Source organism: Carcharhinus amblyrhynchos, chromosome 6, assembly GCF_965287045.1.
Source record: "Carcharhinus amblyrhynchos chromosome 6, sCarAmb.v2.hapA, whole genome shotgun sequence".
Lineage (NCBI taxonomy): Eukaryota > Metazoa > Chordata > Chondrichthyes > Carcharhiniformes > Carcharhinidae > Carcharhinus > Carcharhinus amblyrhynchos.
Window position 1 is genome coordinate 125169227 of NC_137329.1, and position 25386 is coordinate 125194612.

At 44.0% G+C, this 25386-nt stretch overlaps 1 protein-coding gene across 1 annotated transcript; it reads right to left on the reverse strand.

Moving 5' to 3' along the window:
* Nucleotides 1-2991: 2991 nt before the first annotated feature.
* On the reverse strand, nucleotides 2992-21639 carry th2 (tyrosine hydroxylase 2). Its single transcript, XM_080191513.1, has 12 exons — nucleotides 21433-21639; nucleotides 20517-20691; nucleotides 17482-17570; nucleotides 17005-17072; nucleotides 16718-16768; nucleotides 13595-13744; nucleotides 13354-13485; nucleotides 11609-11678; nucleotides 8460-8516; nucleotides 6448-6543; nucleotides 3779-3912; nucleotides 2992-3151 (listed from the first exon to the last, which is right to left on the reverse strand). Exons 1-12 carry the CDS (start codon nucleotides 21637-21639, stop codon nucleotides 2992-2994), a joined length of 1389 nt encoding a protein of 462 aa, XP_080047639.1.
* Between the last annotated feature and the right edge of the window lie 3747 nt (nucleotides 21640-25386).

Genomic DNA, 25386 nt, shown 5'->3' on the forward strand with positions numbered 1-25386 from the left:
CTTATTGAATGGCGGGGCAGGCTCGAAGGGCTAGATGGCCTACTCCTGCTCCTATTTCTTATGTTCTTATGTTCACTCTTTGACACAGCACCATACCCAGGCCCTATCTTCATAACCCCACGTATTCACCCTATGCATCTTTGGATATTAAGGGCCAACTTAGCACGGCCAATCCACCCTAACCTGCACATCTTTGGGAGGAAACCGGAGCGTCCGGACGGAACGCACACGCTCACGGGGAGAAGGTACAAACTCCACACAGACAGTGACCCAAGCTGGGAATCGAACCCGGATCCCTGACGCTGTGAGGCTGCAGTGCTAACCACTGTACCACCCAACTGCCCATACTATAGATTTAAAAACAAAATCAGGAAAGATTTTAACATTCCTACGCCCCCTCAGGACGTCTGAAGCTGCCTCTGAGCTAATGAAATACTTTGGAGATGTAGTAAATGGGGCGGAACTTTCCCGTGTTTTTTAGCAGAATGTTCCGGAGGGTGGGAAAGTGGAAGCTGTCGTCTCAAAGGCAGCTTCCTCTCTCGTATCACACAGCAGAGAGCTGGACACAGAATGAAGAGGTGTGACCCACATCAGGCAGGCTGAATCAGAATCCACCCCTGCAGCAACGTCCAGTTGACAAGATGGGGGGTGTCGTTTGTAAACGGTGGGTTGATACAGAAGATTAACAATAACTCCCTCCCCCAAGACCCCCTCACTGCCCTATGGAACACCCCCCGCCCCTCCACACAACAACCTCCCCTCCCTTTCCCATGGAAAACCCCCCAACACAATATTCCACTCCTTCCCCCTCCTCCCCTGGTTCACCCCCCCTCCCCACATCTCCCCCCCGCTCCCCCCCATCCTGGAACATGCCCACAAACAACACCCACCTGCCCCCACGGCACATCCCTCCTGGCACTGGCTCCTTGGCACTCTCTGGACCTGACCCTCTCCTCGCTGAGTAATGCATTCACCTGAACCCCTCAAGTGGGTCTTGTGTGCTGTAGGAGACCTGTTATAATTTGATGCCAGTGTGATTGTATTAACGGGGTGGAGGGGAAATTGTCAGGCAAGCAGTATGGTAATGAGATATAAATATATTGTAATTGGCTTCACAATGTTGAGTGTCGGGATTCCTGTTACATTATTGTCGGGGTGAGCAGTTGCAATGGTAAATCCCACTGGCCTAAATTTCTTTCCAGCCCTCTCTGAATATTTTGCACTGCCATTGCCACACACGCCCACTGCCAACAGAAGCCCAAAATGCCAGCCATTGTCAAGATAGCAGCCATCTGGTACACAGCAAGCTCAGTCGGCAGTTAGGAAGGCAAATGTTAGCATTCATGTCAAGAGGGCTAGAATACAAGAGCAGGGATGTACTTCTGAGGTTGTATAAGGCTCTGGTCAGATTCCATTTGGAGTATTGTGAGCAGTTTTGGGCCCCGGATCTAAGGAAGAATGTGCCGGCGTTGGAAAGGATCCAGAGGAGGTTCGCAAGAATGACCCCTGGAATGAAGAGCTTGTTGAATGAGGAATGGTTGAGGACTCTGGGTCTGTACTCATTGGAGTTTAGAAGGATGAGGGGGGATCTTATTGAAATTTAAAGGATACGGCGAGACCTGGATAGAGTGGGTGTGGAGAGGATGTTTCCACAGTCAGAAAAGCTAGAACAAGAAGGAAAACCTCAGACTAAAGGGATGATTCTTTAAAACAGAGATGAAGAGGAATTTCTTCAGCCAGAGAGTGGGGAATCTGTGGAACTCTTTGCCGCAGAAGGCTGTGGAGGCCGGGTCATTGAGTGTCTTCAAGACAGAGTTAGATAGGTTCTTGATTAATGAGGGGGTCAGGGGTTATGGGGAAAAGGCAGGGGAATGGGGATGAGAAAAATATCAGCCATGATTGAATGGCAGAGCAAACTCGATGGGCTGAGTGGCCTAATTCTGTTCCTATGTCTTATAATCTTATAGTGGCAGGTAGTAAGACTGGAGAATATCTGGTCAGTGATATTGATATGGAGTGGCGCCCCCTTAGACTTTAGTCTCACACCACTAGGTGTAAGAAGAATAAAGGTGGCACGGTGGGTTCGATTCCCGGCTTGGGTCTCTGTCTGTGTGGAGTCTGCACATTCTTCCCGTGTCTCTGTGGGTTTCATCCAGGTGCTCCGGTTTCCTCCCACAGTCCGAAAGGCGTGCTGGTTGGGTGGATTGACTGTGCTAAATTCTCCTTCAGTGTACCCGAACAGGTGCCGGACTGTGGTGACTAAGGGATTTTCACGTGACTTCATTGCAGTGTTAATGTAAGCCTTACTTGTGACACTAAACTTTAAGTGCTGGCCTTACCAGTAAAACCCACATTGCCATGAATGAATAAATTGAAAGCACATTGATGTTGTTGGCAGGTGTTTATTGTAACAGCAATAAAGACTTTCCGGCTGTGAAATAGTCACTGAATTGAGGGGGACAGGTGGCAACTGGAGAGACTGGAAAAGAATTAACTTTTCAGGATGACCTTATCCTTCAGTTCCAATGGAAAACCAGCAAACTGGAACATTAACCCTCCTTTCTCTTCCTGCAGATGTTGCCGAGTGTTTCCAGTATTTTCTGTTTTACTCTCAGATCTCAGATTTCAAATGTTGCATCTGCAACATTTTATTACTGCTTTCTTGAAATAGTTATTCTCCTGGTTGATTGCCAGCCTATGCACTGTTTTTCTAATTCCCCACTGGGCTGTATTATCACACAGATATACACATAAACAACCATAAACACTAACATACACATCCAAACCAATACACAAAGGCAGCAATTTTACACCTTTCTTGTACATTGCTAAACTCAAGACATTTCAGATTTAATCTCAGCTGTTTAGGGTCTAGTTTTAGGATTTTTATGAACTTTTATTGGGATTGAATTTCTCCTGATCACCTTCCACGTCAACAGGTTCCCTGCAAGTGGGGGTCTGGCAGTTGAACCTTCTTGTGGAGAGCTTCTTTTAAGAAAGTTTATCAAGAGCAAAGTAGAGATTTTTCAGCTGATCTTGGACTTGGCTCAGAGCGTTTTTGACCTTGTGTGGTTTGTCCAGTATCTCCACACTGCAGGTTAGTGGATCGTAGTGGGGTAAGAATGACTTCCGGATTTTAGATGCGTAAATCCTGTTCAGAAACAGAAAGAGAAACTCATGTTACTGCCTGAAACAAAGAACAACGGCATAAAATCTCCCTTGTGCACTCCATTTGCTTCTCAATAGAATGGTTGCATAGATTGGTTGCAGTGGGTTAGTATCCCTGACTCTGAGCCAGAAACTCCAGATTCGAGCATTTGATAGCCATGGAAGGTGTGATGAGATGGTCTAGTCAAGTGAGATCAGAGAGGCGATGGCCTAGTGGTATTATCACTAAGTTATTAATTCAGAAACTCAGCTAATGTTCTGGGGACCCGGTTTCGAATCCCCCCATAGCAGATGGAGGAATTTGAATTCAATAAAAATCTGGAATTAAGAATCTACTGATGACCATGAAACCATTATCGATTGTCAGAAAAAATCATCTGGTTCACTAATGTCCTTCAGGGAAGGAAATCTGCCACCCTTACCTGGTCTGGCTTACGTGTGACTCCAGGGCCACAGCAATAGAGGAGGAACTGGAGCAATAGAGGGGGAATGGCCTAATTCTGCTCTTATATGTCATGAACTTATGTTAAAACATATTACTCCTCTATCTTTAATTATCATTGAGTCAAAGATTTGTGTGCTGAGTGTAAGATTTAGTCTGTTTTCTTACCTGAGTTTGGATTTTGCATCTTCAAAACTCTCTGCCACAAAGTAGGCTGGCTGGAAAGTCTGATCCTGATATGTTTGCACTGCTGTCACATCAGGATTGAAAGATTTGTATTGTGGTTCACCCGATAAGGAATACTGCAAATGACAAAGTGTTGTTCAGCCAGCATTTCACTACAAGAGAAACAGCTGCATGAAAACTACTGTTAGTCTGGCAGAGGCAGTACCTGGGAACTCTGAAATCATAAGAACATAAGAACATAAGAAATAGGAGCAGGAGTAGGCCATCTAGCCCTTCGAGCCTGCCCCGCCATTCAATAAGATCATGGCTGATCTGTCGTGGCTCAGTTCCACTTTCCCACCCTCTCCCCATAACCCTTAATCCCCTCTCTTATCAAAAACCCATCAACCCCCGTCTTAAAAATATTTAGCGAGGCAGCCTCCACCACTTCAACGGGCAGAGAATTCCAGAGATTCACCACCCTTTGAGTGAAGAAGTTCCTCCTCAACTCCGTTCTAAACCGCCCCCCCTTTATCTTGAGGCTGTGCCCCCTAGTCTTACTGTCTTTTTTGAGCGGGAAGAGTCTCTCCACCTCTATCCTATCCATCCCATTCATCATCTTATACGTCTCAATGAGATCTCCCCTCATTCTTCTAAACTCTAACGAGTACAAGCCGAGTTTATTCAGCCTCTCCTCATAGCTCAACCCCCTCAACTCCGGTATCAGCCTAGTAAACCTCCTCTGCACTCCCTCCAAGGCCAAAATATCTTTGCGCAGGTGCAGCGCCCAAAACTGCACACAGTACTCCAGCTGCGGCCTCACCAATGCCCTATACAGCTGCAGCAAGACCTCCCTACTTTTATATTCAATACCCCTCGCTATGAAGGCCAGCATCCCATTAGCCTTCCTGACCACCTGCTGCACCTGCAAGCTGGGTTTTTGCAACTCATGCACAAGGACCCCGAGGTCCCTCTGCACCGTCGCCTGCTGCAGTTTTTCGCCACGTAAGTAATAGTCCTTCCTACCATTATTCCTACCAAAGTGGACCACCTCGCACTTGCCAACATTAAATTCCATTTGCCATTTCCTGGCCCATTCGCCCAGCCTATCTAGATCCTTCTGCAGACTCTCCACACCCTCCGCACAATTTGCCGTTCCACCAATCTTGGTGTCATCAGCAAATTTCGACACCCTACACTCGATTCCCTCCTCCAGATCATCTATATAAATGGTAAAAAGCTGAGGCCCCAGCACCGACCCCTGGGGCACTCCACTAGTCACCATCCGCCAATCCGAATAGCACCCGTTGACCCCCACTCTCTGCCTCCTATTTGACAACCAATCCTCTATCCACGTTAACACCCTACCCCCAACTCCATGTCCCTCAACCTTCTGCAATAACCTCTTGTGAGGTACTTTGTCAAACGCCTTCTGAAAATCCAGAAAGACCACATCCACCGGCTCTCCTCTATCCACCGCCCTAGGCACATCCTCATAGAACTCCAGTAAATTTGTCAGACACGACTTCCCTTTAATGAAACCGTGCTGCGTCTGCTCTATCAAGCAATTCCCTTCAAGATCAATCGAAACAAAAAATGCTTGAAATACATAACAGGTCCAAAGATGTGCGGGTTACGTGGATTGGCCGTGCTAAATTAGTGTTGGGGGACTAGTGGGATTGCGATCGGTGCAGACTAGATGGGCCTCCTTCTGCACTGTAGGATTATACAACATACGTAAATCTGCAGCATGTGCGGAGAGAGTTAACATTTCCAGTTGAACATGACTCTCTTTCTACAATATTAACTCTTGTTTCTCTCTCCACAGACGCTGCCTGACCTGCTGAGTGTTTCCAGCATTGTCTGTTTTGATTTCAGATTTCTAGTGTCTGCAGTATTTTGATTTTGTTTTAGAGATCAGATAAGGCTCCGTAAAAAGCCAATCTATTCTTTCACTTATTGTAGTGAAATTATTGGGGGCTGGTTAACTTAGTTGGTTAGATAGTTCATGTGTGTGTGTTGCAGAATCATAGAATCTACTGTGCGGAAAGAGGCCATTTGGCCCATCAAGACTGCACCAACAACAATCCCACCCAGGCCCTATCCCCCGTAACCCCACATATTTACTCTCCTAGTCCCCTTAACACTAAGAGGCAATTTAGCATGGCCAATCAACCTAACCCACACATCTTTCCACTGTGGGAGGAAACCAGAGCACCCAGAGGAAACCCACGCAGACACAGATAGAACATATAAACTCCGCACAGAGAGTGGCCCAAGGTCGGAAATAAACCCGGGTCCCTGGTGCTGTGAGGCAGCAGCGCCAGGTGGCTAACCACTGTGCCACCGTGCTGCCCATTGTGCCAACAGTGCAAGTTTGATTCTTGTTTCAGTGGAGGCAGACGTGGAAACCTGCCTCCTCAGCCTGCCCCTGATAGTGGAAGGTGATGGTAAATCACCACTAGAAAAACCCTGCCCAGGAAACAACTCAGTGGCACATCAGCAGCCAATGAACCACGGACCTGCGTTCAGGCAGAGCACCAATGAATGGATAGTGAAATTGCAGGTTAATCTGTGAAAAACATGTTGTAACCAGCAGCAAACTGTCCTCTCCCTACCCATCCAACTGGTTGAGTATCTCCCATTTCATTATTTAATTACTGGGTTCTTACCATCAGCTCTCCGTATGACGAAAGCAGTCCAGCTCCATAAGCTTTCAGGGCTCCATTCTGTCTACAGATTCCAAATTCGATTGTGAACCAGTAAAGCTATTTAAACAGACAACAAATTAGACAAGGATCATCGGAGTCAGCACCTCAAACCTGTTCTACCATTCAGTTAGATTGTGGTTAATCTGTATATTAACTCCATTCCATTGATCCTTTGGAAAAGACACCAAAAATGGTTATGGACATGAAGTTATATTTCAGTGTGGTAAAATTCAGGATCCTGGTGGGTATTGAGGGCATGAGACATTGGAGCAGAAATAGGCCACTTGGCCCATAGAGTCTGCTCCCCCGTTCAATCATGATTGATTTGGCAAATCCTTTTCGTTCAGGAAGTGGAAAAAGTCTAAGAGTATCGAGTAACATCTCGATAAGGTAACAGCAGTGTTGGTGCAAACGTAGAGGGTGGAATTTTACAAAATCAATTCTAACAGCTGCACGAGTGAGAAAATGGGATTGGAAAAGTTTCTGACTCATTTTTGGGCCATTTTGGAAATGCAATCTTAGTGCAGAAAAAGTGTTACAATGCGATTCTCGCCAGAAGTGGGGGACGGGAGGGTGTTTGAGGGTAATAATATTTAAAATCGGTTTCACTGACAAATCATGGTCAGTGCGATCGGGAGGAGGCAAAAAACCGGGCAAGAACCTCATTTTCTGCTTCCCGCCTGATCTTGCCTTGCTAAGATTGCATCCATTGGATTCTTAACGGGTTTGACAGGATAAATACTGAGAGGATGTTTCCTCTCATAGGAGACTGTAGGATCAGAGGCCAGAGTCACAGAATAAAAGACCACCAATTTATGACAGAGATGAGGAGTAATTCCTTCTCTCAGAGGGTTGTGAGTCTTTGGAACTCCTTGCCGCAGGGAGCTGTGGGGCCAAAGTCCTTCTGTGTATTTAAGGCTGAGATAGATTTTTGACCAGTAAGGTATTGAAGGGTTACGGGAGAAGGGCAGGAAAGCGGACATGAGGAATGTCTGGTCCTAGGGCTGAATGGCCTCATCCTGTTCCTACTTCTTCTGGTCCATGTGCAGCCCGATCACCTCTTCCCTTCTTCTCCCAACAGTCCCATTGCAAAGTTTACAGCGAGTCCTCCCCTACCGCCACCGATTCACCCTTGCCAATAGGACCCATTCCTTTGCCAGGGTGCCCGGTGTGCAGTGCCAAGGTTTCAGGTTGGCAGTGCCAAGGTTGGCACTGCCCCTGATCTCCCAGGGAATCCTCAATGGCCTCTGTCCCCAGCAGCAGGCTGAGCATGCCTGGTCCCCATTGATGGAGAGACCAGCTGTAAACCCTGCTGGTGGGAACCTCTCCCAGTGGCTGTGGGGGAGACACTGAGCGAGACTACCACTAATCATATTGAGATGGTAATCAGCCCTACACCAATTTCCGACGCAAGACTGATTACATCTAAAAACATAGCCTGGAAGACTTGTGATTGGCCAGATGCATATCAAGAGTCACATTAAGGCTGCCTGCTGATGTCTCCTGGCCATGTGACACCTTTAATATCGTAAAACATTGCAAGGCACTTCACAGGAGCCCAAAGGATCAAAATTTGACATAAGTCACTTAAGGGGAGATTAGATGGGGTAACTAAAAACTAAAAATTTAGCCAAAGATGTAGCTTTTAAGGAGCTTCTTACAGAACAGTAACCCCAATCGTAATTGCAAAAGTAATATAAATGATGCACCAACAGCACCACCTAATGGTGATAATTCTAAAGCAGATTATGGGATAAATAAATCCAACAAAATGGGAATTAAGATGTTTATGGTGGATATTTCTAAACTGTTAGCAAACAATAACATCAGTATTGTAACAAGTCACTTTAGTGTTATTAACCCCGTGATAGATATAAATTAGGATATTTTCTGTTTTGTTAAATCCCTTTGATTTAGTTAGATTTTGAGATGTTTTAATTGTATATTGATTATTCTATTTTTTAATGACTCACTGTTGATAGCTTTTCAATATCTTCATCTGAAGCTCCTAATGAAGCAAGGCCAAGCTCCTACAAACAAAGAGATGAAGTCATGTTACCATCTGATTAACGTTCAGCGTCTTTGTGCTTTTGGTTCAAAGCACAACAGTTGTTAAAGTGTTTACATTCCTGTCCTATTCTAACTGAATTTGGACAGATCTGGATTGAGAATATAAGGAAAATTGGCGAGAAGTCTTTTGCTGACAGTTCCCAGGCATTTCCAAGATGTCTCACTGGAAGCAACAGTAGGTGTCTCAGACATTGGCTCAGTAAGTAAATTAAGTGGCCATATTAAAGTAATGTAGTGATTAAATGGCTGAACTAGTAATCCAGAGGCCTGGAGTAATGATTTCAAGAACATAAGATCAAACCCTATTTAAATCCAATTTAAGAGAAATGTGGTTTCAGTACAAGTGACCATGAAGACATTGGTTTGGTGGAAATATCCATTAGGTTCACTCCATATCCTTTGGGGAAGGAAGCCTTGTCCAGTCTGAGTCTATATGTGACTCCAGTCCCATGGCAATGTGGTTGACTGGTCTCTAATACAGTATAACAAGTCACTCAGCCGCATCAACCCACTTGGGGGCCCCTCACCACCATCTCAGGTCAACTGTAGGGGATTGGATGATAAATGCCACTGATCCACAATATCCCATTAAAAAAATACTTCCAAATAATGGGATTATTTCCATAAAATTCATGTTCTACGATCACTGCCATAGCAATGCAGGATTTTGGGGTATTTAAAGTAGAATGGCCTGGAGGGAGTGTAATTAGTCACAGGATAAAATATTTTTAAAAAGTAAGTTTATTTATTATAAAATTCCTACAGAGCAGAAGGAGGCCATTCGGCCCATTGAGTCTGCACAGACCACAATTCCACCCAGGCGCTATGCCTGTAACCCCTCATATTTACTGTGCTAATCTCCCTGACACTAGGGTTAATTTAGCATGGCCAATCAACCTAACCCACACATTGGACTGTGGGAGGAAACCGGAGCACCCGGAGGAAACCCATGCAGACATGGGGAGAATGTGCAAACTCCACACAGACAGTGACCCAAGCCGGGAATTGAACCCAGCTCCCTGGTGCTGTGAGGGAGCATTGCTAACCACTGTGCGATCGTGCCACCCACAAGTCACAAGTAGGCTTACATTAACACTGCAATGAAGTAAATGTGAAAATCCCCTAGTAGCCACACTTCGGCACCTGTTCAGGTATAACTGAGGGAGAATTTAGCACGGCCAATGCACCTAAGAAGCACATCGTTTGGACTGTGGGAGAAAGCCGGTGCACTCGGAGGAAACCCACACAAACACGGGGAGAACATGAAAACTCAGCACAGACAGTGGTCCCAGCTGGGAATTGAACCTGGGCCCCTGGCGCTGTGAGGCAGCAATGCTAACCACTGTGTCACTGTGCACCGAGCAGATACTTCTGTTCAATTATCCAAGAGCAAGTTACATTGTGGTTGGGGTCAGAGAGATATTGCTGGGATTTCCACCTCACTCTGCTGATCCTGGCTCACCAACACAGGCAGAAATTCTACAGTGAATGCATATTAACAGCAGAAAATTGGCTGGGATTGGGGTGAGTCACAGGAGAAGGTGAATGCCCTCCGCTGATGTTCTTTTGTGCTCTCTATTAGAGAATAGGAAGATCCTGTTTCTTTCTGGGGCTGGAATGGAATGAGGCTAGGAATGTAGGGAATATATTATTTACTAACATTGAAGATTTGATGTTAATGTTGACATAAGAATCAATTTTACTGGAGTCAGAATTGCTAATCTTACAGTTTTGATGTTAATCTGTAATGATGTACAAAGTACAGTTAATACATCCAGAGCAACATTGCTCTTACAAGATGGTGTTATTATTTTGTATGTGAAAGCACTTGGAAAAAAGTGAACTTGTGTTTCTATTGCAATCTTACATCATTAGACATGTCAAAGCACTTTCCAAACTTTCAGTTTGGAAGTGTAGTCACTGTTCTAATGGGTCATTTAAACTCTGTACTCCAAGCTCCCACATGCTTCAGTTAGATAAGTACATATACAATTTGTGATGCTGGCTGTGATTTAACTGTTGATTTAGAGACTAGAGTAATTCATTTGCTCTTCGTTGAATATTGCCTCGGCAGCTTTGATATCTAGGTGATGGAATAGACAACGGGCAGGATTTTATGGCCTCGCTCATCCCGAACCCACAAAATCCCATCCAAGGTCAACAGACCTTTCAATGGTCTGTCTCTTGCCTGCTCTGATTTTCCTGATGGGCGGAATGGTAAAATTCCGGCTAGTATCTCTGTTCAAGATCCCATCTGAAAGACTGTGCCTGAAGTTTGGGAATGCCAGTCTAGATTAAACACTTAAGTCACAGAACTAGATGTCCCTGGAGTGTGGCTTGAACACAGCAAGAAGTCTCACAACACCAGGTTAAAGTCCAACAGGTTTATTTGGCAGCAAATGCCACTAGCTTTTGGAGCGCTGCTCCTTCGTGGCTTCATGCTGCTCCAGTGTGGCTTGAACCCACAGATTGCTGTCTCAAAGACAAGGTGGTTAGCTCTGAGTCACAAGTGATGCCTGAAGGAGAAAGTCACACAATAAAGTTCTGGCCTCTTGACTTTCCTGGTTTTAATCCCTCCATTATTGGGAGGTATGTCTTCAGCTGCCTGGGCCTCACACTCTGGAATTCCCTCCTTCAGACCTCTTTGCCTCTCTGCTTGCCTCTCCTCCTTTAAGGCATTGTTTAAAGTCTATCTCTTTGACCAAGTTGTTGGTCAACTGTCCTAGACTCTTTCTAAATTAATGCTAGTTTTTAATCCTATAATGTGGCTGTAATGCTTCTTGGGTGGTTTGCTAATTTCAAGGTGTTGTGTGAATACAACACCTTGTTGTTGTCTACGGTTCCAGACTAATTCTGATCCTGCCTTCTATTTATCCAATGAGAAAAAAGGCAAGTTAAAGAATCTGCTCCAAAATTGGTACCTGTAAAAATGATTCAATAAATAGAAACTTTACAGAGAGAAACACCAGGATATGGAAATTATACAAAACATTAAGATAATTAGAACCTTAAGTATAATAAAAAGTAGCAGGATGAGATAGTGAGGCCTTACCTGTGAGAATTGTGCAAACTGTTTGTCCGCCAGCATTGGAACGTGTCCCAGTAATTCATGACAGCAGTCACTGTGAACAAGAATGACAATGTCTCTAATCATTTTAGTTTCTTTTATGAGCAATTTCTCAGATCTGACCACCATTCCAAACTAATCACCCACTCTGCACTGACCACTCACTCTGCACTGACCACTCACTCTGCACTGACCACCCACTCCGCACTGACCACCCACACCGCACTGACCACCCACACCGCACTGACCACCCACTCTGCACTGACCATCCACTCTGCATGGACCATCATCCTTGGCTGAGCATCACTCCTGGCTGAAGACTCACACTCAGCTGACCACTCAGTCCTGCCTGAAGACTCATTCCTAACTGACCCTGAAAATGTTTTCCTTTGAGTATTTATCAAAGTCCTTTTAAAAGACCCTATTTAATCTGGATCCACTGCACTTTCAGGTACCGATCACAACAAACCATTGGATAAAAAAAGACCTAATTTCCCCTTGCGTTGCTTTTGCCAGTTATCTTCAGTCTGTGCCCGCTGGTTACAGAACCTCAGCCACTAGAAAAGTTTATCTTGAATTACTCCCTTACCCTCCTCTGCTCTAAGGAGACACTCCCTGATATTCTAAGCTGGTAGATACAACATGAAGAGGGGGGAGGAAGGCAGGGGAAATAGCAAAAGTGACGGGCTGAACAATATGATCCTGAGATTTAACCATCTAAAGGGCCAGCTCTCATTATTGAGAGTTGTTCAGTGTACAGTAAAAGAAGGTGTCAGCCCAGACACAGACCATTCGACCCATCAAAGCTGCTGTTCATCTCAGGCACAAACCTGAGAAGATGACGTAAGAAAGGAAGAGGACGGAATAGGGAGGAAGAATGACAAAACAAATGAAGTATCTTTATTAAAATATTCAACTCGCCATCCCTCATTTTTATGATGTACAATGAATAGCACAAATGCAAAGGAAGAATTGTTCTATTCTGGAAAGGCATTTGGTGAAGGGTAGCATTAGAGCCAATCATTACTCAGTCTTACATTTATTTACAGAGTGGAGCATTACAAGCATATACTTCCTAACTCAAGTCACATTACAGCTTGTAACTCTTTATTTGTACTTGTGTGAAACCCCACCTAATGCCCATCACATACATAAATGTACAATACATTCATGTACTATTAACAAGTATTTCTATTTTCCCTTACTTTCTTTTCATTATCACTCAATTTCATTACTGTCATCCCTACTTTCTCTCGAAACAAAAAAATTGAAAGTAGGGTAACCATAGCTAAGGAGACCAAGCTCACGTTCATTTACACACACATGCACACACACACATGCGCACACACACATGCACACACACACACGCACACACACGCTAACATGCAAATATGCACATATATAATAGGCACCTATACAGATAAACCTCACATAGAAAACACACAGATGCAGAACATACACAAAAATAGCACACACTGAAAGCGTACAAACACGCACACTATCACTCACACACACATGCTCATGCACCCACATACACAACGAACATGCATACATATGCACAGAACTTACATACGCATGTTCTCTCATACATACGCAGAAAATACACAGAACAAAAAGACATACCTGCACAGATAAATACACAGACAGCCACCTGCACTCTTACACACACAAATACCCACTTACATACAGGCACACAGGCAAATGCACACACACAAAAATATTAGACTCACGGTTCAGGAGAATGCATTGGTGATGAGGAGTGACGGATGTATTGAGTGCATTGAAAGACTCGAAATGCCAGGCTGGATAAGAAGTCCCTGGGTGAGAGTAGACCAGCAACGGGACGCAGATAAAAACCTGTTCTCCCTAGAAAATGACAGAAAAAAATGAGGGTGGTTGGGAGGTTGGACTAATGTGATTGCTACACAATCTCTATGGAAAGAGGCTGGAAGCTCCAATGGGATTCAATACTTGCCCTGTAAGAAACTAGAGACGTCCTGGAGTTGAGGTATATTGTCTGCCCGGTAACCACAGTGTTCCTCCAGGATCTGGAAAGCATCCAGAAATTGCTTGCAGGCGTGACTCGGGTACAAGGTGGACAATTTTGTGTAGACCTCCTTCCTAGCATTACAAACACACAGATTATCAGAAACATTTTATAATTCATTTTCTAGGATTTGGGCATGGCCAGAACAGCCCGCATTCAGATTACGAGGCCACTGCAGTGGACAATAAAGAGTTAATTATGTTGATGTGGGTCTGGGGTCACAGGCAGGTCAAACCAGGTAAGGACGGCAGATTTCCTTCCCTGAGGATGTTAGTCAATCAGTTGGGCTTGTATGACAACTTGATGGTCATTTTTATTGGTGCTAACCTTTTATTTCCACAACTTTTAAAATGGAATTCTCAAACTGTCATGTTGGGTTTGAACTCCTGTTCCCTGGAATTTCCATCCAGTAATCTAACCACGGCAATATCATATCCCATTCATTAGCCAAGACATTTCTAAATCCACTCCCAGGTCTCTGCAGAAACTCAAAACACAAAACGGGATGGACTTTGGGACAAAAACAATTGCCAAATGAGAAGAATCATTGAACAAAAAAAGCTGTGATTAGGTTGAAGTCAAAAGGATAGATTTCTACATTCGTATCAATGCCTTGATAGAGCAGAAAGACTAGAAGGTGCAGCAGGCCATTCAGCCCCTTGGACCTGCTCTTCAATAAGATCACAGGTGACCAATGACCTCAACTCCACTTTTCTGCCTGATTCCAATAACCTTTGACTCCCTTAGAGTCTAAAAATCTCGTGATCTCCAGCCTTGCACACACTCAATGACTGAACATCTTTATCCTGATAGAGGATTCCTAAAATTTGGAACTCTGACTGAGGGGAAATTTTCTAAATGGCCGACCCCCTTACCCTGAGACTAAAGCCCTTGTTCTAGACTCTGCTAGCAGGGGAACTATCCTCCCAACATTTACCCTGTGAAGCCCCCTCAATATCAAACCTTTCAACAGAGTCATTCTTGATTTTCCTAAATCCCAGTGAGTACAAGTTCAATCTACACACTCTCCTTTCCTAGGACAACTCTTATATCTCAGGAATCAGGGACCTTTTGTTCCATCTTCTCCAAGGAAAGAATATCCTTCCTTCGGTACAAAGACCAAAATTATACACAGTGATCCTGGTGTAGTCTCCCCAAACAATCACAATAAATCTTCCTCAGATTTCTATTTTAACTTCCGTGCAGTAAACAACAAAATGAGGAGACATTATGGCCCAGAGGGAGGTGTTGGCCGAATGGCTAGACTATTAATCCAGAAACTCAGCTGATGTTTTGGGGACCTGGGTCTGAATCCCACCGCAGCAGATGGTGGAATTTGAATTCAATAAAGAATTAAGAATCTAATGATGACCATGAAACCATTGTTGATTATCAGTAAAACCCATTTGGTTCACTAATGTTCTTCAGGGAAAGAAATCTGCCATCCTTCCCTGGCCTGGCCTACATGTGACCCCAGAGTCACAGCAATGTGGTTGACTCGCAACTGTCCTCAGGCAACTAGGGATCATCAATAAATGCTGGCCAGCCAACTACACTCATATCCCATGAATGAATAAAAAAATCAGAAACTTCAAGGTATTTTATGATGTTAGCCCAGGCCGTGGTTCGATTGACCCAACAGGAAACTTTTATTCAAACAAACTTTATTTAACAGCGCAGTTAAAATGTAACAAAAAGAATTAGCATACCTTTTATCAATTCAAAATACTTAAACATGATAAGGTATAATATCTAACAACCATCTTTCTCTATAGAATTTAAGGAGTATCCCCATAGACATAAATCCTACTCCAGGACCAGTTCGCGCCAAACACAGATATGCTTATGTGGATGCTAGATTTCCAGCATTTTAACTGCTCTGGACAGATACAGAAAGACAGCTGCCTCCTGACCACCATACAGCAGTCTCCAGAGAAAGATCTACCTTCAAGGAGCAGACCTTCAGAGAAAGAGACCTAGTTTTTAGCAGATCCTAGGTCTCTGAATTTCAGAGACTCAGAGCTACTCTTTCTCTCTACTGCTCCCAAACAGTAACTGGGTTTCTCTCTGTGAACCTATTCACACCCAGTCACATGGCTTTTCCTATCAAAACACAAATCAAGCCCCACTCTGAAAAGCCCCAGAAAGAAACATTAAAATAACAACCCTGCATTAGTCCAGATTAAAGCAAATATTTCAGTGATTAAGATCAATTATGCTGCTGCAGTAACAATATGGGTGGCTAGGTGCAGACCGAATGGCAGCAATAATATGCCTGAATATGGCTGGCCATTCAGGTTGAAGGGGGGGCTGCTGGGGGAGGTGTCAGGGCTGCGGTGCGGAGGCTGGCTCGGGGAGATTGAAGCGAGACATCAGGGCTGGGCCGGGGGGCAAGCGATTGAGAGGTGGGGTTGCATGGCCAGCAATGCAGGGTCACGGGACTGGCCGGCGATTGGGAGGCTGGTAATGCGGGGTCATTGCACAAGGACTGATCTTGATGCTGACAGATCAGCACATGCAGTGGCCCTCTCAGTGCTACGTTGACAGTCTCATCAGTGGGAATAGTCCCTGCCTCTGTATTTTCAATGTGAATCTTGCTAGACTCTCTGCACTGCTCAGTATGGGAGACTCATTTCAAGTATCCTGTTAAAAAAAAAGAGTTACTCCAGTTTTTATGTGAATATTTTTGAGTGAATCGTGGCTGTAGAGCAAAGGTGAGTCAATGAAGCTGAGGTCCAGTCAGCTGTGATCCAAATGAATGCTGGAAAAGACTCCAATTCCATTGTCATTACAAGTCCAGACTGGGTCAAGACAGCAGGTTGCCTTCACTGAAGGACATGAGTGAGTTTTCTGATTGTTCAGAAATTTTTCATAACCATTTTCCTTCAGGTTCCAGTCTAACAATTGAGCAGATTTATGGTTGGTTTGAACACATGAACATGGGCCTTGCTCACCTTGTAACATAACCAAAGCAATCCCATACCCAGCCATTCTCATGGTACAATTAGAATGTTAATAACGCCACAAATTAAAAGAGGGGTTCTCACCACGTTGCAATCTCTTCTGTTGTGTAATCCACTCTTGGTATTGGCTCTCCCCTGTCAAAAAAGACATGTCAAATATCACATCGCAACATATCAGCTTTCAATCCACATTTAAAGATTCTTTCAAATTGACCATTCCAATCATTCAATATTAATTTTGCTCTAACATTCTTGCATTTCATAAAGAATTAACATTTCACTGAGCAGAAAACTTTGCTATGTAGATGTTTTTTGAGTGTATTTCTCTTACAAGTTAACATAAGTTCAGTGATGAAGTGAGAAATACTTACTGCTTATAATTAAGTGCCAAACTTGCGATGTGAGATCTGCGTTCTCTATATCCCAGATCTTGATAACCCTTAATTGGGAAAATAAAAAGCTAATTACTGCCATTTCCCCACTGATTGTGTTTTGTATTAATGTTTCTGTTGAATCTGATGCAATGGCAATCTCCTGCATATAGAAGTTTGGTGGCCCAGCGGTTCGCACTGCTGCCTCACAGCACCGGGGACCTGGGCTCAATTTCTAGCTTGGGTCACTTTCTGTGCAGATTCTGCACATTCTCCCCATGTTTGTTTTGGTTTCCTCCCACAGTCTGCAGATGTGCTGGGCAGGTGAATTGGCCGTGCCAAATTTCCCCTCAGTGTACTCAAACAGGCGCCAGAATGTGGCGGCTAGGGGATTTTCGCAGTAACTTCATTGCAGAGTTAATGTAAGTCTACTTGTGATGCTAATAAATAAATAAACTTTTAAACAAGCAAACTTACTGGATGTTCTGTATCCAGATCAGGTTCGAATTTGGTAATCAGATGATGACAGTTGTCAAGATCTTGTATTTTTCTGGGAAACCAAGGGACTGCAAAAATAAGAATGTATCACCTTTAAACTGTTCAGAGATTTAGGCCTGGGTTTATTTCATAGTGGAAGAGATTTACAATTCCAGAACAGGGACTCCACTGACACACAACTACTGTGAGACTTCTTACTGTGTCCACCCCAGTCCAACACCGGCATCTCCACATCACTGCTTCAGAATGACTGTCTACAGTTTCAGCTTGTGGGGAGATGGATCTAGCAGCTTCACACAATGACACAAACTTACAACATTTCAACATTAATTTCAACATTTTCAACATTTCAACATTTTCCGCTATTAGAAATGGATAGAACGAGGGGTCACGGGCTTAGGGTGAGGGGGGCTAGGTATAAGACAAATATTAGAGGGCAGTTTTTCACGCAAAGGGTAGTGGGGGTGTGGAATGCACTGCCGAGTAAGGTGGTGGAAGCAGGCACGCTAGGGTTGTTTAAGAGTCACTTAGACAGCCACATGAGCGGGCTACATATAGGGGGATATAGTAGGCCTTACTAAACATTGTAGGCTTGGGAATACGTTTTGCCTCAGGGATGTTAGTCTTTGCCTGTTTAATAATGAATTTTTTTGTCTCCACAGGCATTTAAGTCCAGCAAGGGGCATGCATGCGGCAGGTTGTAGTGGGCTGCTCTTGGACGTTGCTTCGGGAGTTGCCTATTGCTTCATGTCGTTACTGTGCTTAAACTGGACCATCTCAAGGGCAACATGACAGCTCAGAGACTATCTCTGTTACTGTGCGGACACATGGATTTGGGCCTGTGTCTGTGGGAGTTTGCACGTTCTCCCCGTGGTTGCGTGGGTTTCCTCCGGGTGCTCCGGTTTCCTCCCACATCCCCAAAGATGTGCTTTTAGGCTGATTGATTGGGTACTAAATTGTCCCTAAATTGGACCTCCCTGATCTTCGCACATTAGGCGTAGACTAAAATCATGAATAGGTCACTGAGACAGTGGGACGGCGGCGCGGGCTCGTTGGGCCGAAGGGCCTGTTTCCCGTGCTGTGTTGTTCTTTGTTCTTTGTTCTAATCCAATCATATTCTCATGTTCCTCTGCAGGGAATCCACTCCACTTCTGAGTCAGATTGAGCTGCGATTCAAACCTTGTAAATTCAGCACAAAACACCGTGGTCTGCAATAGTTCAAGATGATAAAGAACAAAGAACAATACAGCACAGGAACAGGCCCTTCAGCCCATCATGCCTGTGCCAACACAGATGTCTCTCTAATATTTTCTTGTCTCTATGTGGTCCATATCCCTCTATTCCCTGCCTATTCACGCACCTATCCAGATGTCTCTTGAATGTTATTATAGATTCTGCTTTCGCCACCTTTCCTGGGAGCATGTTCCAGGCACTCCCCACCCTCTGTGTGAAAAACTTTCCCCTTACATCTCTTTTAAAACTTCCCCCCTCATTTTCAACGCATGCCCCTGAGTAATTGACCTTTTGACCCTGGGAAAAAGGCTACCCACTCTATCCAAACCTGTCATAATCTTGTAAACCTCTATCAGGTCCCTCCTCACCCTCCAATGCTCCAATGAAAACAATCCAAGTTTATTTCTTCAGAGTCCTTATCCTCCAAACCAGGCAAATATCCTGGTCATTCTCTTCTGCATTCTTTCCAATGCATCAACATCCTTCCAGTAGTGTAGCAACTAGAATTGTATACAATACTCCAAATGCGGCCTAACCAAAGTCTTATACAGCTGCAACATGACTTTCCATTTCCAATACTCAACGCCCCAATGGAGGCCAGCATGCCATAGGCCTCTTGACCACCTTGTCCACCTGAGTTACCGCCTTCAGGCAATTGTGGGTCTGTACCCCTAGATCCCTCTGTATACTATTATTTCTGAGGACTTCACCATTTACTGTATATTTTTCTTCTGCAGCAGATCTTCCCAGTTACATCACCTCACATTTGTCCGGGTTAAATTCCATCTTTCAGCTCAGGTCTCCAGCTGATTTATATCCTGCTGTAACCTCTGGCAATCCTCCTCACTATCTGCTAGTCCCCCAACTTCCATATCATCTGCAAATTTACTAATCAGACCACCTACATTTTCCTCCAAATCATTTATATATATTACAAAAAAGAAAGGCCTCAGCACTGATCTTTGTGGAATGCCACTTGTCACAGACCTCCTGTTAGAAAAGCACCCTTCCACTGATACTCTCTGCTTTCTGTGCCCAAGCCAGTTTTGTATCCAACTTACCAGCTCATCTTGGATCCCATATACCTTCTGTATTTGCCTGCCATGACAAACCTTATCGAAGGCTTTACTAAAGTCCATGTGTAAAACATCCACTGCCCTGCCCTGGTCAATGTTTTTTGTCACTTCTTCAAAGCACTCTATCAAGTTTGTGAGACATGACCCCCCCTTCACAAAACCATGTTGCTTTTCGCTAATAAGCCTATTCTCTTCCAGATGTGAGTATATCCTGTCCCTTAGAATCTGATCCAATAATTTCCCCATCACTGATGTAAGGCTCACAGGACTGCAATATCCCGAATTGTCTCTTCTGCCCATCTTAAACAGAGGAACAGCATTAGCTAATGTTAGTCTAATCCTCTGGTAACTCTCCTCTGCCTAAAGAGGATACAAAGATTTTGGCCAAGGCCTTAGCTATTTCTTCCCTCGCCTCTCTCAGTATTCTGCGATAGACTCTATTTGGCCCTGGGGACTTGTCCAACTTAATGGCAAGCTCACCACTGCCTTCTCAAGAGCATTTAGGGATGGGCAATAAATACTGGTCTGGGCAATAAAAGTTGGTCTAGCCAGTTGTACATTCCATTGAATAAATTTTAAAAAATAAAATTACTTCATATCAAAGCTGATGTTACAGTATAAATTTACCTGAATGAAAATAGGGGTCAATCAGAGTTTCGGTCTGAGTTTCCTGAGCAGTGAGTTCAGGAGGTAGACGTCCCTTACCTTTCTCCTCCTTGCTGACACTGACATCTTCAGCCACTCTTTTTAAAGAGTTTATCAGAGTATTGACTCTGGAACTGTGCACCTCACATCTGATGAAGAAATCCAGGCCATCTGCCCCACCTTTGCCCTTTCTGACTTCTCTGCTTTCCATGTGGTGGATTTGAGCTTCATACACCTACAAACCAAATCATCACATTCATTAATCTTTTCAGTATGGCCTCACATGGGGCCATTTGCACTCTGTCCCCTGGGCATTGGCACTTTGCCCCTTGAGCAGTGCCAAACTGGACCCCGTGACACTGCCCAAGGCCCGCTAAATAAATGTATTAAAATGAAAATTTAAATAAATGATGCAGCTCGGTGCTGGAAATCGGCACAGAGCAGATGTTACCCAACGCTGGGAGACTCTCAGGGCCGGAACGCATGCACGAACCTCACCCATCGCCCACTGCAGGATTCTCCCAGCTCGCTGCATTAAAAAAAAACACAGCAGGATGGGAGAATGGCCTCCTATCAGTTTTGCCCTTCCTTCCACAAAATATTAAGTTAAACCCAGTTAAAACTATACCTTATTTCTAATGTTTGCCAATAGAAATCTGAGTCCCTTAAATTTACCTTTTTTTCTAACAGCAAATGCTGTCGGAACTGCTGAGTGTTTCCAGAATTTTCTAGTTTTGTTCCAAATGCCTCTATTCTGTTGGACTGATTCCCGCAACTTTCTGCGTTTATTTAACTTGCTTGGCTGTTATGTTTGTACAAGTAAATTGCAGTAAAACAAAACCTCAGCAAGGAGATATTTACGAAGGGCCTCACGCAGAAGCAAAGCATTCTGTTGTTCTCCAATCACCTTGGAGATGAAAGAATTCGCTTCATCAGAAACCCCCAACACTCAAGCAGACAACAAACTGAAACCTACCTCGAAGATGTTGACGGTGCGGGAGAGAGCAGGTTCCTTGGTCTTTCGGAGAGTGAAGATGAAAGTTACCAGGTCTCTGTCTCCGTCTGGGTCCAAAGTGAAGGCCAGCGATGGGTCAGCGAGTTCAGGGCCCGAGTTACCCAGCTCCCGCTCCTCAATCAGACTCCTCTTTTCCGGGAGACACTGGGGAGCAACTTCGGTCTTCATCGCGATGGGTGACACTTGGCAGCCCAGCCTGGTATCCGGAATGGCCGGGGCAACTCTTAGACAGCCAGTCTGTTGGTTTGGTTTCTGCCGGTGTATAGAGGGGGTCCCCGCTATATATTAGCACCCGCTGAATTAATTATGGAAACTTCATTTGATGCTGATGTGCGTGGGTAGATCCACGTGTTCGGAGCAGATGGGACCATTTGGAATGAGTCAACAGCCGAATTATCACCTGAGATATTAAATGTTGAAGAGATGTGCAAGCCGGAACTATCGCCGCACATTCAATGAGAAAATCATTGAAGGATGAAGAAGACAAACAGAACAGAAATTGCAAACCCAAACTTTGATATCAGCAACTTTCCATCCTGATTGTTATTTTGCTGTTGTCTAAATCGTTACATTTCCAAACTAATCGATTGGTGCCGAATAGCTAGGAGTATTGATAGCTGATAAGATGTGTAAATACCATCTCTTAAACATTTGCAAGAGATTTTAACAACATATAGACATAATTTGTAGGTTTGTGATGTGTTCAATTTGTATTTAGAATGATATAAAGTTTAAAATTGGCAAATTTGCCTCAACTTAATACTCACTCCATACTGATCTTTTGTAAGTTATTAACCATCGGCTTATGATAAGACGGAGTACAGGAAAGAGATAGTAATCTCTCTCTCTCAGCGTCAAGAAAATGAAGGAGATAGTCATGGGCTTCAGTGGAGAACAAGCCCCTGTCTACATCAACAGGGCATAGTGGAAATGGTTGACAGCTTCTGGTTTTTAGGTGTCCAGAGCATCAACAACCTGTTCTGGTCCCTCCATGCTGACGCTATATTTAAGAAACGTCTCTACTTTCCCAGGAGACTAAGGAAATTTGGTATGTGCACGAGGGGTATGTGCATCTGCTTTTACGGGTGCACCATAGAAAGCATTCTTTCTGGTTGTGTCACAGCTTGGTATGGGCTCCTGCTCTGTCCAAGACTTCAAGGAACTACAAAGTGTCATGAATGTAGCCCAGTCCATCACTCAAACCAGCCTCCCATCCATTGACACTGTATGCACTTCCCGCTGCTTTGAAAAAGCAGCCAACATAATTAAAGACTCCACACACATCCCAGACATTCTCCCTTCCACCTTCTTCCTTCGAGAAAAAGATACAAAAGCCTGAGGTCACATACCAACCAACTCAAGAACAGCTTCTTCCCTGCTGCTGTCAGACTTATGAATGGACCTACCTGAATTAAGTTGATCTTTCTCTACACCCTAGCTATGACTGTAACACTACATTCTACACTCTCCTCTCTATCTGGTATGTTTTGTCTGTATAGTGCGCAAGAAACAATACTTTTCACTGTATGTTAATACATGTGACAATAATAAATCAAATCAAATCAAATCAATCGCCGATATCCGGGAATTCGTTTGCTATCTACTTGCTAAATCCAGGCGCAATGTCGCTGTCCAAGGTGCTGAACAGAGCTGCGTTCAACCCCCAGTGATGCGATTCTGAGACAGAGCTCCCTGATCAGATAGGAATCAAACACACGGGAACACTGAAATTCAGGAATAATGCACTTCAGAGAAACCAATCTTTTTTTCCCCGATGACCGCTTTACCTCTAGCCTGTGCGGAAAGTTAAAACTCTGCACCTTTCCTCCCTCGGTCTCCCTGTGTCCTGGGCAGAATTTTTAATTTACACTCTCCTTCCAACCGCTGTTCAAGGACGCTTGAGAAAGTGATCGAGCGAGAGGGGTTTTAAATCGGCGAGGTTTGACCAGTAAATGAATTAGAAATAGCTAAAGGAAATCCAAACAATTTGGACAGCTTGTCACCTTACTGGAGTCGATGCCGAAACAGCAACGGGCTCATCACCACGGATTGGGAAACACCGTCTGGATTTAAAATTGGGATTGGGTCGAGTTTCAAGAATTATTTTATTCCCATTTAGATGATAGTGGGAGGGAACACTTCACTCTGGAAATTACAACCAAAAGATTTGACACAAAGTACACAATTCAATTTGAACAGAGATGAAAGTTACCTGGCGGTTCGAATTATGCTCTCAGTTAATTGTGTCCAATGTAAACAGCACCTCAGGATCTGAATGTAGCAGAGGTGTGTGTGTGTATGTCCATAATGCTCTTGTTTAATTTTAAACTTAAGTAACGTTGGAAAAACAGACGGCAGAGGCGAATTGTAAACAGTATGTTGATATAATGTCCCATTTGAATCAGATTCTGAAATTGATTGAAAATGTGGACAATCGGATTGAACTGCGTATCCTGATTAAAACTAAAAATGTTAACTATAATTTTATGCTTATGGTTTGATTTGGCTTTGGGTTATGAGAAGCCCATGATGGGTGCAATGCTTTGCCTTGTCAGGTTTGATCTTGTGTGTTATGTGGGGACCATGAATTGGATTCAATTTGAATTTGTTTTTTTTGGAGCAGCAAGGAGACGGATTCGGGTCCGCCCGATCCACTCTCAGTGTTGGCTTTGTAAATTCAGAGATGCATTTCTTTCTAAAAAAACTTCCTGTTTAGTTCTAACATACTGTGAATAAGTTTCATAAACACCGCATGTGTGTCTATGTTAAAGGATGGAGAAGTGGTGTCTTTACAAGCTGTATCATTCATGGTTCTATAGGGATTTGTGTCTACATATGTGATGTGTGTAGAATGAATGATTAAAATTAATTCTGAGCCACACTGTCCTGTTAATTTCAATCTGGTAATATCTGAACATGCTGCGGTTGGGCGTTCAATGTGCAATGCCTTTTTCATTCTTTGGTGGGGTGTGGGAGTCGCGGGCAAGGTCAACATTGTTTGTCCATCCCGAATGGCCCCGTGAGAAGGGGGTGGTGAGACATTTGCTTGTCGCTGTGATGAGGCTACATCCACAATGCTGTTAGGGAGTAAACTTGACCAAAATTGCGTGGGGGTACGTGTTCTTTCTGATTATCCCTCTTTCCAGGACAGGTGGGGAATCCCAAATTTCTGAAGGACATATACCATCCGGTGAGTTCCAATCAGAGGTAGAGCTCCCGCTGGCAGCTCTGAGACGCCTGGAGGGTCCGCTTTGCAGAGAAACATTTTATAGTTTGATCATTTTAGGAAAAATCCTTTAATTGGGAGCCGAAGAATATTCAGAGGGAACGGATTCCGTGTTGATTTTTGATGTTTTTCAGGGCATTTCGGGTTTGATAATCTGACCAGATTGATACAACGCCCTGTCTGTATTTGGGTAAAATCGGAATCTGACCTTTTCAGAAAGACAATTTGCCGGGTTTATCGGATAAATTCAAGATATAATTATTGCAAATTGAGACAGAATAAATCGGTCACAATAAACACAACAAAATAACTGATCCCACCATCAAAATACCCCAGCGTCTGAAAACGCCGCCAAAACGGATCGAAAATGAAGCATAGTTTATTTTCATCAATTCAGACTCAAAGGACACTTGGATGTGATAAATATCAGCAGCTTTAGCTGAATAAAACGTCCAATCAAATGCTGTGAATGACATTACAAAATCTAAGAAGTGTTTTCGTTTTGAGGGAGAAATCGAGAAATTCAGAACATCATTACAATCCAAAATAACATTTTAATTTTCCGAACAAAGTGCCCTTCCCAGGGAAATTTCCCACTCCGGGCAGATTTATCACAGCCGCAGGATTGAGGGGTTGCCAATTTGGCGGCAGGTGTTTGTTCAGCTTATTGCCCAGTCTGTGAATGATTT